Below are 15,193 nucleotides of genomic sequence, written 5' to 3'. Positions count from 1 at the left end.
TCCCAACCTGTCCTATAGCTCTGCTGAACACAAAACTCCAACATCTCCTTTCAGTTAGGCTAAAAACCGAGACAGCTCACGCAAATATAAACATATTCTACTCTCAATCTCACCCATTGACGTAACACCCAACTGTTCGACGATCGTGGCCAACACATTTCCATGGAAATCATTTTTTGATGGTTTTTGTTTGTTCCGATTATCTTTGGTCTGAAATAACATTTTTTATTTCAGACGCATTTACTTTTGCAACCCCAATAATCCGATTCATTTGAGGGCCGTTCGCCATCGAGACAACATCGTCGGCTAGGAAAATGATAACCATTTTTAGTGAACCATTTTACATTTATTTCTCCGTGGCGTATTGATTTCGATTTCGATTGCTGTTTGTTTTAAATTCGAGTTTTAAGATTTTATCAACATATTTCTATTTAAATATGTTAAAATATTTGTCGTATATTGTGCACAAGAGACGTCATCGCTTGGTGGCAACAGAGTGTCCTGGCACTCGAGATGAGGTATGTGTAGCGATAAAGCACATTACGGCACAATCTAAGACGATTTGACTAGAGCAAATGTAACAAATTTAATCTAACTTATTTTCACTCATGATCAAAGTCGGTTTATCTGTCCAAAAGTTATAGTTATATTGTAAATTTCGCAATTCCAAATGAATTTTTGAAACTGTGTTTTTGAAATAGTGTGATCGAAAGAAAATTCGAGATGTATAGTTTCAGAAATATGATTTTCGAAAACATCACGGTGATCTCAAAAAATATACGTATGCGATGTTTTCTGCATTTGATGTGCTGTTTTGAATAGCTGTGCATTCTTGCTCGTTTGGTTTTCACAGATCACAATAACGTTATCGTCGAATAGATTGAATTTATTTGGTTTGAGCGGCATTTTGTTGAGATAGTGTGAGTAGAATGATTGTTTCTGTCTCTGGGTTGTGAATGTCATCGAAATTGTTGCAGATTTAATGAGTTCGCCTGTGGTTTTCTGCTTCATTGGAATGCGCTCAATAAACGGTGCACTGGATTGTGAATCTATGTTGTAGCCAATTACTTTCGCTATAGATTAAAAAATCATCAACAAGTTTTCGTTTTCTTTTACTGGTAAGCCAATCAATCGCAAATCTTGACTGCGACGCATACGCTGCATGTCATCCTCAATGCACTGTGTGTGTTTTGCTAATTGTTTTTTGATTTCGCTAACTTCACCAGCTACTGCCGAATATTCATTCGATTATTTTTATTTTATTCTTCACAACACATTGCATATGAGCTTAGTTTGATTCCAAAAAGTGATATGATCAAAACCATACCCAATGAATTTGATAAGACATACACTGAAGATGGCTTTCTAATCCGGGGAGTATCTTTTCATTTGCAAACGATTGATGTAAATAATTTTATATCCTTCTTTATTTCTTTATTAATAAAGTCTTCTCTATTGAAACAAATTGGGATTTTAGATTATTTCGTCATTTTAAATGAATGATTTGTTCATAGTCGTTTTTGGCATAATTCAGGTGATTTTTTCAGGATGAAAATAGTATCATATGAATTTGTTATTTTTGAGAGTGTTTTACATGATATTGTCACTTTAAACGAACATTTTGTGCATAGATGTTTTTTGAGTCTTTTAGACTATCTTGTCATCTTTCCAGAAAACTCGTATTTAGACGATTTTGTTGAGAATTTTTTTTTCACATTTCTAGATGAATTTGTCATTTAAAAAAAAAATTCAGACGAATTTGTTTAAAAAAAAGGGTTCATATCCTTTAGACGAAATTGTAATTTTTTTTGGACGATTTTGTTTTATTCTTAGACGTTTTTGTAAGCAGCCCTTTACTAATTAAATAAATTTTCGCAAATATTTCGCTTGTATCAAGAAGAGGGTTGAACTACTAAGATCTGGTGAATCAAGTGAAGCGGAAGAATCGAAAGATGTCGCCAAATCGTCGAATGTACGCAGCAAAAGTAGAATCGGCAGAATTTGGTCGAAACTCAGCACCGCTCTATCCATCGGTGATAAAGATAAAGAAGGCCTTAATGATTTCAACTTTATCAAAGTGCTAGGAAAGGGTTCATTCGGCAAAGTAATGCTGGCCGAAAGAAAAGGCACCAAAGAGGTGTACGCCGTCAAAGTGATGAAAAAAAATAACATTCTACGGAACCGTTACATCGATTCCACCATGACAGAGAAACGTATTCTGATACTAGCCGTAAAACATCCATTCTTAGCGGCACTACATTCGTGCTTTCAAACAACTGATCGCCTATTTTTTGTTATGGAATATGTCAATGGCGGCGATCTTACGATTCATCTTCGACAGGCAGGCAAATTTGATGAACGACGTGCTGCATTCTATGCCGCCGAAGTGACACTCGCAATACAGTTCCTGCATCGTCACGGAGTAGTGCATCGTGATTTAAAATTGGAAAATGTTCTTCTCGATCAAGAGGGCCATTGCAAACTGGCCGATTTTGGCTTGTGCAAAGTAAGAAAATGGAAAAATTTGATGAATTTAAAATATCGAATTGATTGAATACTTTTTTCCGACAGGAGGGAATGATTGATGGCTGTACCACACCCACGTTTTGCGGTACGCCCAATTACATGGCACCAGAAATTTTGCAAAGATTAGAATATGGCCTATCGGTCGATTGGTGGGCACTCGGCGTGCTTATGTATAAAATGATGGCTGGTCAGCCACCATTCGAAGCCGACAACAAAGACAATTTATTTGAATCAATTCTTCACGATGACGTTCTATATCCAGTTTGGTTGAGCCGCGAAGCTGTATCAATAATTCAAGGTACATTGGAATATTTTGATGCAGAGCTGTAATTTTGTAGAAAAAAATTGGGCACTCAACGGACGTATAGGACACTATCTGTTACTAAAGTAAATTTAATTTTATATTTAAACATCAGCCCATTAATAGTCAAACGACTTCTTTCAATCAACCCTTTGGAAAACCATTCGTTGGTGATTTGATGAATTGATTTAAATATCGTTATTTTAGACATTGTGCGAGTAGAACAAACTGAATGTTTCTAAAAATGTCATGAAAAAGTTGACATTTCACTGTAATAACATTGTTACTAAGATATGTGGTCATTAAAGTCATACATGGGGCCGTCGAACACTTTCGCCTATTGGTGCGTTCGTTCAGAAAGTTGGAAAAAATGTTTTGTTCGTTCATTTTTTATACCAAGGTCGCTTTCTTCGTATACAAATGTGTCGCTGAGCATAAAAATGGGAATACAGATCTGTTATATCAAGAACCGAACATGAAAAGTTATTTCGTAAAAACGTAACATGAATCTCCAGTCGAAATGAATGTAACATGAGCTTTAGTTGCTACAGCATTCTTATGACGCGCTTCAGTGTGGCGTAAATTTATGTTGCGCTCTTAAGAATCTACTTTATCATGTTACGTTCTTTCGAATATTGCTTCTTTGTTATATTTTTTCGATTGTTCTGTTCATGTTGCATTTTTCAGTTTGATTTCATTCATTTAACAAAGTGATTTCGATGTGCCGATAACACCAATGGATTTAGCACACAAAATACTATATTTATTTGAAAGCCAAAAAGAGATGTTCAACTTTTTTTCGATTTTCGGCTGTGTTGCGACCGTCTCCATGGCAAGAATTTATGAAAACGTCGGAGTACCGGTGAAATAACATTGATTTATATGGCAAAATTTGCACATGGCCGAATTTTAAGTATTAGGCAAGCATAATCAATAAAACTCATTATTTGTACAATCGGCGGCTCCGAATATTTCAATTTAACACATTGGTGTTACGAAAAACATAAGTAGATTAATTTTGTGAAAAAAACTTGAGTTTTCAACGTCATTTTTATGGATTTGACGCAATCTGTTTTCAAAATTTACTCAAGTTTTCTGGACGAATGTCGTGATTCAGACACGATATTTGCTGGATGCCTGAAGATCGATCTCGATCTTTTGTATGTATCACATGTATAACCCATAGTAAACCACGATAACCGGAACAGCCCAGACAATATCGAATTCAAATAGAAAACTCTTTCTGAATATAATTGAAAACCCACTTAAACTAAATATAACCTTTATATGTTGTGTAAATTATCGACACAAAACGATGTATTTTGTGTTCTCAGCTTTTCTAACGAAAAATCCAGCAGATCGACTGGGATACTCTGGAAATGAGTCGCAAATCAGAAGTCATGCATTTTTCAAGGATCTCAATTGGGAAGCATTGGAATTGCTTCGTGTGAAATCACCATTCCAGCCTAAAGTGGTACGTATCGATTGCTCAATTGCTACAGTAACCCAGCCTCTCTGATCGTCTGTACAAACAGATAAGAAACGTCAAACAAGAGAAATAAAGCGGCACCTGGAGGCTGGTTGGAGAAATAGAGAATCATGCACAAAGTCTGCTATAACAAGTACGCGTCTGTGTTAGTTCGAACATTAAAAGTACCCGGGGGGACGCGATAGGCTTTGATGAAAGCCTACATTCATTCGATGAGGCTTTCATAATTTTTATGTACATTTTAAATACTAAACGCCTAGGCTTTCATTGCTATTCTCACTTCTTTCGTGCATTCGTAGCAATGAACGCCTAGGCGTTCAGTTGTACGTGTGTATGTTTCACGCTAGGCTTTCAATGCTATGAATGCACGAAAGAAGTGAGAATAACAATGAAAGCCTAGGCGTTCAGTATTTAAAATGTACATAAAAATTATGAAAGCCTCATCGAACGAATGTAGGCTTTCATCAAAGTCTATCGCGTCCACCCGGGTATGGCACAATTGCACTTAGTCTCCAGGGCGCTGTATTATTCACTATTTGAATCATCAGAAAGCCTGCAGTAACCGATTTGATTAAACGTTGATGCTTATGTTTCAATACAGAATAATCCCAAAGATGGATTGAATCTCGGTGCGAAATCCACGGAAGAGGAACCAGTATTGACTCCGGTACCAAATGATGTGATAGGTAGCATCAATCAAGATGAATTCGCTGGATTTTCATTTGTTAATGAGAACTTTGTATAATATAAAATGATTACACCCATTGAGTTTTGTTGTGTATATAAAATCTATTTTTATCAGAGCCTGATGATTTTAGACCGCCCCATCTAACATAAAACAAGTCATTATATTCTGCTTATTGCTTATCCAACTTCTTGAGTTCGATTTGATGTGCAAGATACTAGGTGACAACTTGTACTATTCCGTTTGATAACACGTTCAACCTTCTGACTGTGTTTGGGTAAATAGAACATGGACTGTGTTTAGTGACATTTTTGTCACCTACGTATAGAAAAGAAAAATTACATTTTTTCAATATTTTCCTTTGAATTTATATGATATCCGATTGAATACAATATTATCTTCATTATTTATGCATTTATTTATATCAAATAACACTGCAAGCTATTCTTTGAACCATCCGAAAGTTCGATGTGTAGTGGCTGCGTTTGACAGTCAAATGAATTCTGATTTGGTGATTTTTTCATCTATGACGTTTGTGTATGCGCCAATGATTGAATGTGCGTATGTGTGTTGTTTGGTAGGATTCCTGTCAATATATGGGAATATTGGAAGGAAACCTACTAACGTCATATATTAGACGTATTTCTTTATAAAATTTGAAGGTTTTTTTCGTCTGTTAAAACTGCAGTTTTTATACAAAATACACTTCGGGCATTGTACGCTCGAGGAACAGGCAAAGTGTTGAAAATAAAAAGTGAGAGTTAAGTGGGCGAACACACAAAAATTAATTTTTTTACGAATTCATCATTTTTTAATGAAAAATCATTCTTAGAAAAAATAGTAATAAAATCAAATCTATTAACAAAAAATTATTACTCAACTGCCTTTGCGTCTGTGAAACGTAGACTATCTTCGTGGACTTTTTGGTTCTCTGTGTAGTCTGTATTTGATATGGAATTTATTCAAATGAAATTATGAACGAAATAAAATATCAAATTGATTAAAATACTGTGATAGATATCTTATCGACGTGTAAGGATAAATTAATACAGTGAAAATTCGGAAATTTTAACTCCCATAAATCTTAATCGTCCAGAAAACTTAAGCCATTTTCCGAAAACAAACTACTTGAGATTTCTGAACATTCACTGTACAAATGAGAAAACTTCCAAATCATCCAAAAGTTATTAGAACGCACAAATAAACCTAAGCTCTAGAAATATATTTAACACTAAATGAAAACATTAGTTAAGCATTGTGTAAAAACCGAAAAATGATCTTGAATGATCTGTCTAATTGGTAAATAAATTAATAATATAACAAAAGTTGAGATGTGAATGTTAAATAAATGAGAAAATATTATATTGAAAGAAATGCACGCCGTTTTTATTCTTCGTTATTTTTTTATTTAACCTGTTGAAAGAAAAGTGTTGGTTTCTTGCACGACGTGAGCATTTTTTAACATCCAAAATGTATCAAATTTGTAGAAATCAGTTTTTTTAAAACCACTTCACCTTTTTATTATTCGATTGAAAATGTCGTTGCATAAGTTAGTTAATATTAGCTATGTCTGTTTGGATACTTCGAATAATTTTTCAAACTGATGTTGATTCTGCGTTGAAATTGTGAATTTTTCATAGAAGACGAATCAAATCTTCTACAGTTTGATAAATGTTTCACTCGTATGTGAACTGACTCTACTTTTGCTCTTCAATGTTGGGCAAAAAACGAAATATCGTAATATGTCGTTGCGACCGCAATATCGTTTCGACGCTGTAGCATAGTCACGTACACTGTAACATAGCTCTCGTAGTCACTCATACATGCGCACTCACATTTGTACACACACATTAATAAAGCGTTAGTCGTCTACCAGTACTCAACCTGTGTACTGTACACTCATTCCTTGTTACTACAGACGCCATCCATCGATATAACATAGTTTGTTTTCATTTATTAATTTATTTATTTATGATCTAATACAGATTCTTTTACAACCTATCTTTAATTGCTTTCACTTGTTTTTATCTTTCATTGTTATTTGCATATTGCAATTTACTCTCATTTAAATGTTTAACTACCGACCAAACTAACTATATATCGGTATTTTTAGTGATTCAGTGTTTCGCGTTGTTCTACTGTTGTTCCATATCAATTTGGATTCTAAGAATTTTGACTCAAGTAAATTGGAAGTTGTTACTTAGTTCAATGGATACATGAAAAAATTTAATTATTCGCATGGGTGTTGAATGTCATTCAACGCCACTAAGCTGTAGATATCTCTCTTCGGCTGTACGGTAAACAACAGAACCAACACTGACATGTTCAATTGTGTTTGTTTCGTTAGTTTCAACTGTGCCGCTACGAGAGGTCACTTTTGTCGTTTCTTTTTGTTATTTTACATAAAATCAATGGTATTAGACGAGGATGGTTGTTCGAATTCTCATTGAAATCCAACGGCTTAAGAGCGCACGAAAATAAACAAAATGTTTTCTGTCTTCTTGAATCATTACATGAAATCGCTCGTCAACATAGATGACGCGATGTTTATCGAGATGTTTCCTTCGGTTCAAGGATGGGCAATTTTTTTGGTGTTTTCCATAATAAGTCCGCTAGAAACGTGTATATATTCTGCAAAGTACAGTCCACATATTCTATTTATACGTTGTGAGCAGTACAGGTACGATGTTATCGTCTGATTCATTCTTCAGTAGATGTAATGGAAATGTTTGCATTTTTCTTGTTTTTCTCTGCGTCGTTTTTCACACGGGAATCTTTAATAAGGACTATCACTGTTAAAAGGTTACGTTTCCCAAATCAAATAAAAATCACACATCACTTAAGAATTGATGCTTTCTTCAACTGAATTCCTACATTTTCTTTTATTTTCATTCTCGATACATAGCACGACTGACACAATATTCCAATTCACTTATTATAATTGAAAGTTTTTGATTCAAAACGATTTATATCACACACAAATTAGGGATTTGTAAGCGATAATCAGGATTGACTTTGCCCTTCGTTGTAAACTACACGGATAAGTGCATCGATTACAACCACTAATACGAATCGTTTCATACGAATCACTTGAACGAAGCGTGTCTGACTTGTGCCGGCAGTTGCTATGATTGATTTCATTGAGAGAGTCCAATTAATTTCATTCAATTCCATGAAAAGCTTTTTAAAGTATTTTCGTTTTTTGCTTCCATACTGCATAATTTTTCCAGATTCATAAAGCTGTTGAGTTTTTTCGTCGGACTAAAATTCGATGTAGGTGCCGGATATATTTGGTGTGGATGAGATAACGGCCTAATGGCTTCGTCAAAATTGCAAATCCTAACCTGTCCTATAGCTCTGCTGAACACAAAACTCCAACATCTCTTTTCAGTTAGGCGAAAAACCGAGACAGCTCACGCAAATATAAACATATTCTACTCTCAATCTCACCCATTGACGTAACACCCAACTGTTCGACGATCGTGGCCATCACATTTCCATGGAAATCATTTTTTGATGGTTCTTGTTTGTTGCGATTATCTTCGGTCCGAAATAACATTTTTTATTTCAGACGCATTTACTTTTGCAACCCCAATAATCCGATTCATTTGAAATCCGTTCGCCATCGAGACAACATCGTCGGCTAGAAGATTGATAACCATTTTTAGTGAACCATTTTTCATTTATTTTTCCGTGGCGTGTTGATTTCGATTTCGATTGCTGTTTGTTAAATTCGAGTTTTAAGATGTGAAAACTAAACTAATCTATATGTTTTAACCTTACGAAGTCAATATAGACGTCCAATCCATAAAAAAGACAAAACCTATTTATTTTAACCTTTTTTTGGTCGAAATAAACGTCATTGGAATACACAAATGTCAGAATTGTTGACATTTCTATACATTTGGACCGTTAACGGGTTAAAATAAATGCGTTTTGTCTATATTAAGTTCATAAGGTTACATTTTCGATTTCCATTTTTCTGTGAGTAAAATGAACTTTCGTATTTGCATCCTGTTTTTGGATCAACAAACAATTGAATCGCACCTTATTGTTTCCATTAATTCGTTATTTTTAATTCATTTGAAAAAAAGAATCAAAAAGAGTACCTTGAATGCATTTCGGTACTATCGTACCATCATCAGCATCACGACTAAACAGAAAAGTCGTCCATTGTCACGTGTAGTATCAACACAAGCAAGAGAGCAAATTTGACTCGATATTCCCGTTATCCAGATTCAACTGAATAAAGTAACTTTCGTATGCGTCAAATTTGCGCGCATCGCCTATCTCTTTCACCAGTCGTAAGTTTCTCAGTGTGATATTCAAATGACCACTGTTCAGTGCATGTAATGCTAAGGCCGAACGGTAGCCCTGATTATTTTTTATACACAAATAATGTTCAATAAAACGAACTGTGATGTTGCGTTTCGTTTGTCCAATGTATTCACGCATACAATCGGGGCACTGAATAGCATAAATGCCAGATTTCTGTAAACAATCAATTGAATGTCCGAGAATGAAAACGCAACTTCTATTCACAACACATATAAGTGAAACAAAAATAAATTTTTTTATTGAAATGAAACAACACAATCGAATTTTTTCAAAGTGTAACAACAAAAAAGATTTTTTTAAAGTGTAACATCGGTATGTAGTGAGTGTAACAACATACCGATGTTACACTTTAAAAAAATCTTTTTTGTTGTTACACTTTGAAAAAATTCGATTGTGTTGTTTCATTTCAATAAATTTTTTTATTTTTGTTTCACTTATATGTGTTGTGAATAGAAGTTATTTCATTCTCGGACATTCAATTGTGTCTTTGGTCGATCCCAACAAATTCATTAGTTTGGTTTGATTTGTGTACACAATGTCCAAATCTAGGTCTAAATTATATTCACGAAACTTATTTTTAATCTTGTTCATAATTTGTGGGATGTATGGCAAAGCAACTCTTGTGTTTTCCACCTCTGGCGTGTTTTGGGAAAATAATGTCGATAAATTAAATTTGTTTATTTTGTCTAGATGTTTTTTAATCAACACATTGACCAAATCTCCTTTGAAGTCATTTATTTTCACCATTTAATTTATGCGATTATATTCAGTCATGTAATTATGTGCTGAGAGTTTCATTCGACGCAACCGATGAGCCATTGAATGATAAGCAGCTAATTTGTGTTGCATGCTAAAATTTGTTCTCATAGTTTTCTGTTTAGTCATGATGCTGATGATGGTACGATAGTACTGAAATGCATTCAAGGTACTCTTTTTGATTCTGTTTTTCTTTCAAATGAATTAAAAATATCGAATTAGTGAAAACAATAAGGTGCGATTCAATTGTTTGTTGATTTATCGGTTTTCACGTCGCTCAAGAATATATTTACTGTTTTTGGAGTTGATAAATTACGTTAAAAGCTAAGAAATGATTAAAATACGACTTTAATTCGGAACTAAACAACGGAATTAAAACGAAAATGTGAATTGAACCCACTTTGTTGTTCCACAATTTCGAACATCAAATTTTTTTATTTCATTTTCAAAAATAAATTTTTGAATACCGAAAACAAATTTTTGAAAATTATTATAAAATTTAAAAGTAGCTAAAATTAGGAAATCTGAATGTGAAAATTGATCATTCATCATCAATTAAATGGCACCGAAAATAAATCAATGACCAATTAAAATTCTATCATACGCTTACTTCGCTTTTAAAACTTTATGAAGAAAAAAAATGTGTATAGTGTTGTAAATACTCAAAGGCTAGGCTATCAGATCTGGTAGTGTCTTACTGCTGGTATAAATTGCAAAATTAATTGTATGAGAAATACAAAATCAGTCTATGATCAGACGATAAAATGAATAATAACAATAATAATGATACGTTAAATATGGCTACAATTCATGTGGTGTTAAACTATGTGTTTGTTGAAAAGAAAGTAAAAAAGAATGAATTAAAAACTGGAAATAGATCCAAAGCTCGAGAAGTGTCTTGTTTTTATTTCGATTCGGGCTTTTTTTTTAATACATGAAAATTTTGCCGTTTTTCGTCGTAATGGACAATTTCAATGTTTCTTCCGATTCTGAACTGAATTCTCAGTCAAATTTTGTGTTCAATTGTGGCCATTCAAGAATACTTCGATTGAAAACACATTTCATGTAGTGTGCAAAAAATGATTTGCTATGAAACAATAAAGCAAAATTAATCAATGAAATTCTCAAGAACTTGTTGTTTTTGTTAAACATTGCGATATCGGTGAAACAAATGTATAGTACATAACGATATTCTCTGATCGTGTTTACACTTCACTTTCGCTTCGCTTCATCTCGTCCGCATGCGGCGTTGCAGCCCACTCATTGAGTGAGTGAGAATATCGTTATGTACGGTTCATGTTTCATTTTGGATTCATGATTGGTCACACGGATCCGTTTTATATTGTATTTTTTAGAAAATAAATTATATGCGAATATTTTGGCGTTTTTTTGCGCTAATTTTAAATATCTTAACCATTTTTCTTAAATATTTAGTTTGTATCAATACAAAGAGCGGCGGTTGAACTTTTGGGAATATTTGAATGAGACTGCCAGCGAAATGGCTGGTGAATCATCAGCTGCGTACATGGGTGAAACGAAAGATTATGCCAATTCGTCGAAAGTAAGCAGCAGAAATAAAAGAAATTTGTCGAATCTCAGCACTGCCCTACCCATCGGTGATAAAGGTAAAGTGGGCCTTAATGATTTCAACTTTATCAAAGTACTGGGCATTGGATCGTTCAGCAAAGTTATGCTGGCCGAAAAGAAGGGCACTGAAAAGATGTACGCCATCAAAGTGCTGAAAAAGTATGCCATCATCGAGGACGATTACGTCGATTATATCAAGACAGAGAAACGTATTCTGGCCCTAGCTGCAAAACATCCATTCTTAACGGCATTACACTCGTGCTTTCAATCACCCAATCTCTTATTTTTTGTTATGGAATATATCAAAGGCGGCGATCTTGTGTTCCAACTCCAACAGGTAGGCAAATTTGATGAACGGCGTACCGCATTCTATGCCGCCGAAGTGACACTTGCACTTCAATTCCTGCATCGTCACGGAGTAGTGCATCGTGATTTAAAATTGGAAAATGTTCTTCTCGATCAGGAGGGCCATTGCAAACTGGCCGATTTTGGCTTGTCCAAGGTGACAATTGAATAAATTGAATAATTTCGGAGAAATAGAAACGATTGAAAATGCTTTTTTTCGGCAGGAGGGAATTATTGATGGCGTTTTAACGTCCACAACCTGCGGATCAATCTACTATATGGCGCCGGAAATTCTTGAAGAATTAAAATATGGAGCATCGGTTGATTGGTGGACACTCGGTGTGCTTATATATGAAATGATGACAGGTCAGCCACCATTCGAAGCCGAAAAAGTACGCGATCTATGCGAATTGATTATTTACGCTGAGGTTCCTGTTCCAATTTGGTTGAGCCGGAATGCAGTACTGATAATTCAAGGTTTGATAAGAGTTAATTTCATTGCTACTAATTTTTCTTCCATTTACAATCGAATAGAAAATGTGCCTTCTCTTTGTGTTTTCAGCATTTTTAAAGAAAAATCCGGCAGATAGATTGGGATGCTCTGGAGATGAGTCAGAAATTAGGCGCCATATATTTTTCCGGCATCTCAATTTTGAATTATTGGAATCACGTCGTGTAGAACCACCATTCCTACCAACAGTGGTACGCATCGATTGCTTGTTATTTCCTTGTTCGACCTGAAGAGACTTATAATTGTGATTGTATTTGGAATTACAGAAAAATCCCAAAAATGCATCGAATTTCGATACGAAATTTACCAGAAAGGATCCAGTGTTAAGTTCACTATCAAACGATACAATAAGTTCCACCAATCAAGACGAATTCGCTGGATTTTCTTTTATTAATAAGAACTTTTCTCCGGACCGAAAAATTTTTTGATTTTTTTCGACAATTGACTAGGACGAAGCGTGAAGAATATCTATATATATGAAAGAGAATGTGTGTCTGTCTGAAACGACTTGGAGGCCAAACTGGTGGTCCGATTTTGAAATGCTGCACATCGTTCCACATATGAATAGTCAATATGGGTATCATATGTTTGAAATGAAAAAGAAAATGAAAAAAAGCCATCATGGTCGGCCATCGTGTTATAACACCATTCAACACTTATTAGTATGAGAAAACCATGTTAATAAAAGTAAAAAAAAAATTCCTTTATCATCATAGTATTCGTTTTACTGCTCTATGATTTTGTTGTCAATTAAGTTTCATTTGTCTACTTATTTAACGTTGTTGTCACTTCAACTTAATTTTTTAATTTATTCTGCGTGAATAATAATAAATAATTGAAAATTCCTTCCACCATATGACCATGAAAATCGTCAAAACAACAATTGTTTGAAAAAAGAAGCTTCGGGAGCAGCTGAAAGTGTTGATATTTGTGAAATAAGATGACAAATGAAACTGAATTGATAACAAAATCATAGAGCAATGATCCCTCCAAGATTGAAGAGACAGAAAAAATAACAAATTTAATATAATTTACAATTTTGGACATACTAAAGTGGTTCATATTTTGGCTAAAATGAAAAAAACCGACCGGTCAATATTGAATATAAAAACGCGTAGCGAAGTACGCAGGGAACAGCTAGTAACCTATAAACATGGAAAATTAAAGAATTCTTGAGAATACTTCATTTTTCAATCAAATGACTCGGAGGCAACCTAAGAATAACACATATCGCTTCTTTCACCGCAAAATACATTTATCTTATAGGGGAATTATGTGTAGGTTGACTCGCACTAATCATTTTAGTCATAATTTTTTATGGAATAAAGATAAATGCACACTTGATATACCATTGGAAAGAGAGCCGAAAAGGCTACAATTTGATTAGGGAATTCATTAGCTATGGTTGTAAAAACAAAATATTTCGGTCAATTTTCTAAGAGGTCTGATTTTTGGCAACAACATTTTTTCTTTGTAAGTTGACCCACCCTATTTTTTTAGAAAAACATGCAGTATAAACACTCAATATATGAAATTCATTGAAATTCGTTGAATTTTCAATCGTTTTTGGTCTGTACAACTACGAAAAACAAAAAAAAATGTAGAAAAATATAGAAATTGTAAAAAAATACATATTCTCTATTTTTTCCATATTTCATCGATTTTTTCGCGTTTTTCAAGTCCAAAAACGATTAGAAATTCATTAAAATTCAATGAATCTCGTATATTGAGTGTTTACGCTGAATAGTTGCCTCATTTTTGTGATTTTTTTTCGGGTGGGTCAACTTACAAAATTGGTCGACATTTCAATATGCACGGAAAGAATTTCGCCATGTAACGATATGTGTGAAATGACTTAGGATTATGAAAACACACGAAAAACTAGTGAAGAAAGCTTTTACTCGCTTTGCTGATATCTTTAAAATTGTCTACTTGATGATGGTCCGAAAAAATTTAGTTTTTATAAAAATGATTTTTTTTTGCAAAAAATTTTTATGAGCCGATCCGAGCCGTTTAAGAAGCGTATTTATTCTTGAGAACTACTTTTATATTGGTTTTTGACGTTTCTAAATCGATTGAGACTAGCCAAATTGACGATTTGTCGGTCAAAATACAAAATCGGCGTGGGTCAACTTACAAAGTGGGTGAACTTACACATACTCCCCCTAATTATTGAAAATATTTAGTAGTCGATTTGATTGTACATACAGACGAACTTTCAAAGGAGTATTATAAAATATAAAAATATTTAAAACAAAAATGTAAATGGTAAAAAATATAACAATCAATTTTATTTGCTTTTTATTCTAATTCAAAAATCAAAGTATTATACTTAACTGCGAACGATTGAGTTGCAAAACTATTTTTACCTTTCTTTCCTCTTATTTCGATGAAGTGATTTCGAGATACATTCTTTCAAATTGGCAATTAAATATTATTGGGATGGATATCAAATCGAGTTTATTTAGTGACTCGGATAGCTACAGATAATTAAGACTAAGATTTAGAAATGCTCCAAAAGTGTATTGTAAATATTGAAGACAGATTTCAACCGCTCCAATTGCGCACAAATTAGATTGGTTACCCGTAATTGTTTATATGACAAAACGGATGCCAGTAGATTACCATTGATTCCATTATCTATGCAACTGAGTT

At 33.9% G+C, this 15,193-nt stretch overlaps 3 protein-coding genes across 3 annotated transcripts in view; 2 read left to right on the top strand and 1 right to left on the bottom strand.

The window, feature by feature from the left end:
• The window catches only part of LOC129567343 (protein Rae1), a 124,561-nt gene that overhangs the window by 13,521 nt on the left and 95,847 nt on the right, over positions 1-15,193 (bottom strand). The window lies entirely within an intron of this gene.
• On the top strand, positions 2,093-5,061 carry LOC129567366 (protein kinase C-like). Its single transcript, XM_055444186.1, has 4 exons — positions 2,093-2,506; positions 2,572-2,824; positions 4,162-4,301; positions 4,918-5,061. Exons 1-4 carry the CDS (start codon positions 2,108-2,110, stop codon positions 5,059-5,061), a joined length of 936 nt encoding a protein of 311 aa, XP_055300161.1. The 5' UTR covers positions 2,093-2,107.
• On the top strand, positions 11,771-12,966 carry LOC129567381 (protein kinase C-like). The gene is made up of 4 exons (XM_055444212.1): positions 11,771-12,184; positions 12,252-12,504; positions 12,590-12,729; positions 12,805-12,966. Exons 1-4 carry the CDS (start codon positions 11,786-11,788, stop codon positions 12,964-12,966), a joined length of 954 nt encoding a protein of 317 aa, XP_055300187.1. The 5' UTR covers positions 11,771-11,785.

Source organism: Sitodiplosis mosellana, unplaced genomic scaffold, assembly GCF_009176505.1.
Source record: "Sitodiplosis mosellana isolate CC-2019 unplaced genomic scaffold, AAFC_SMos_1.0 Smas_scaffold_1, whole genome shotgun sequence".
Lineage (NCBI taxonomy): Eukaryota > Metazoa > Arthropoda > Insecta > Diptera > Cecidomyiidae > Sitodiplosis > Sitodiplosis mosellana.
The sequence above is the reverse complement of the archived record's forward strand: the minus strand, read 5'-3'. Positions and strand labels throughout refer to the sequence as shown.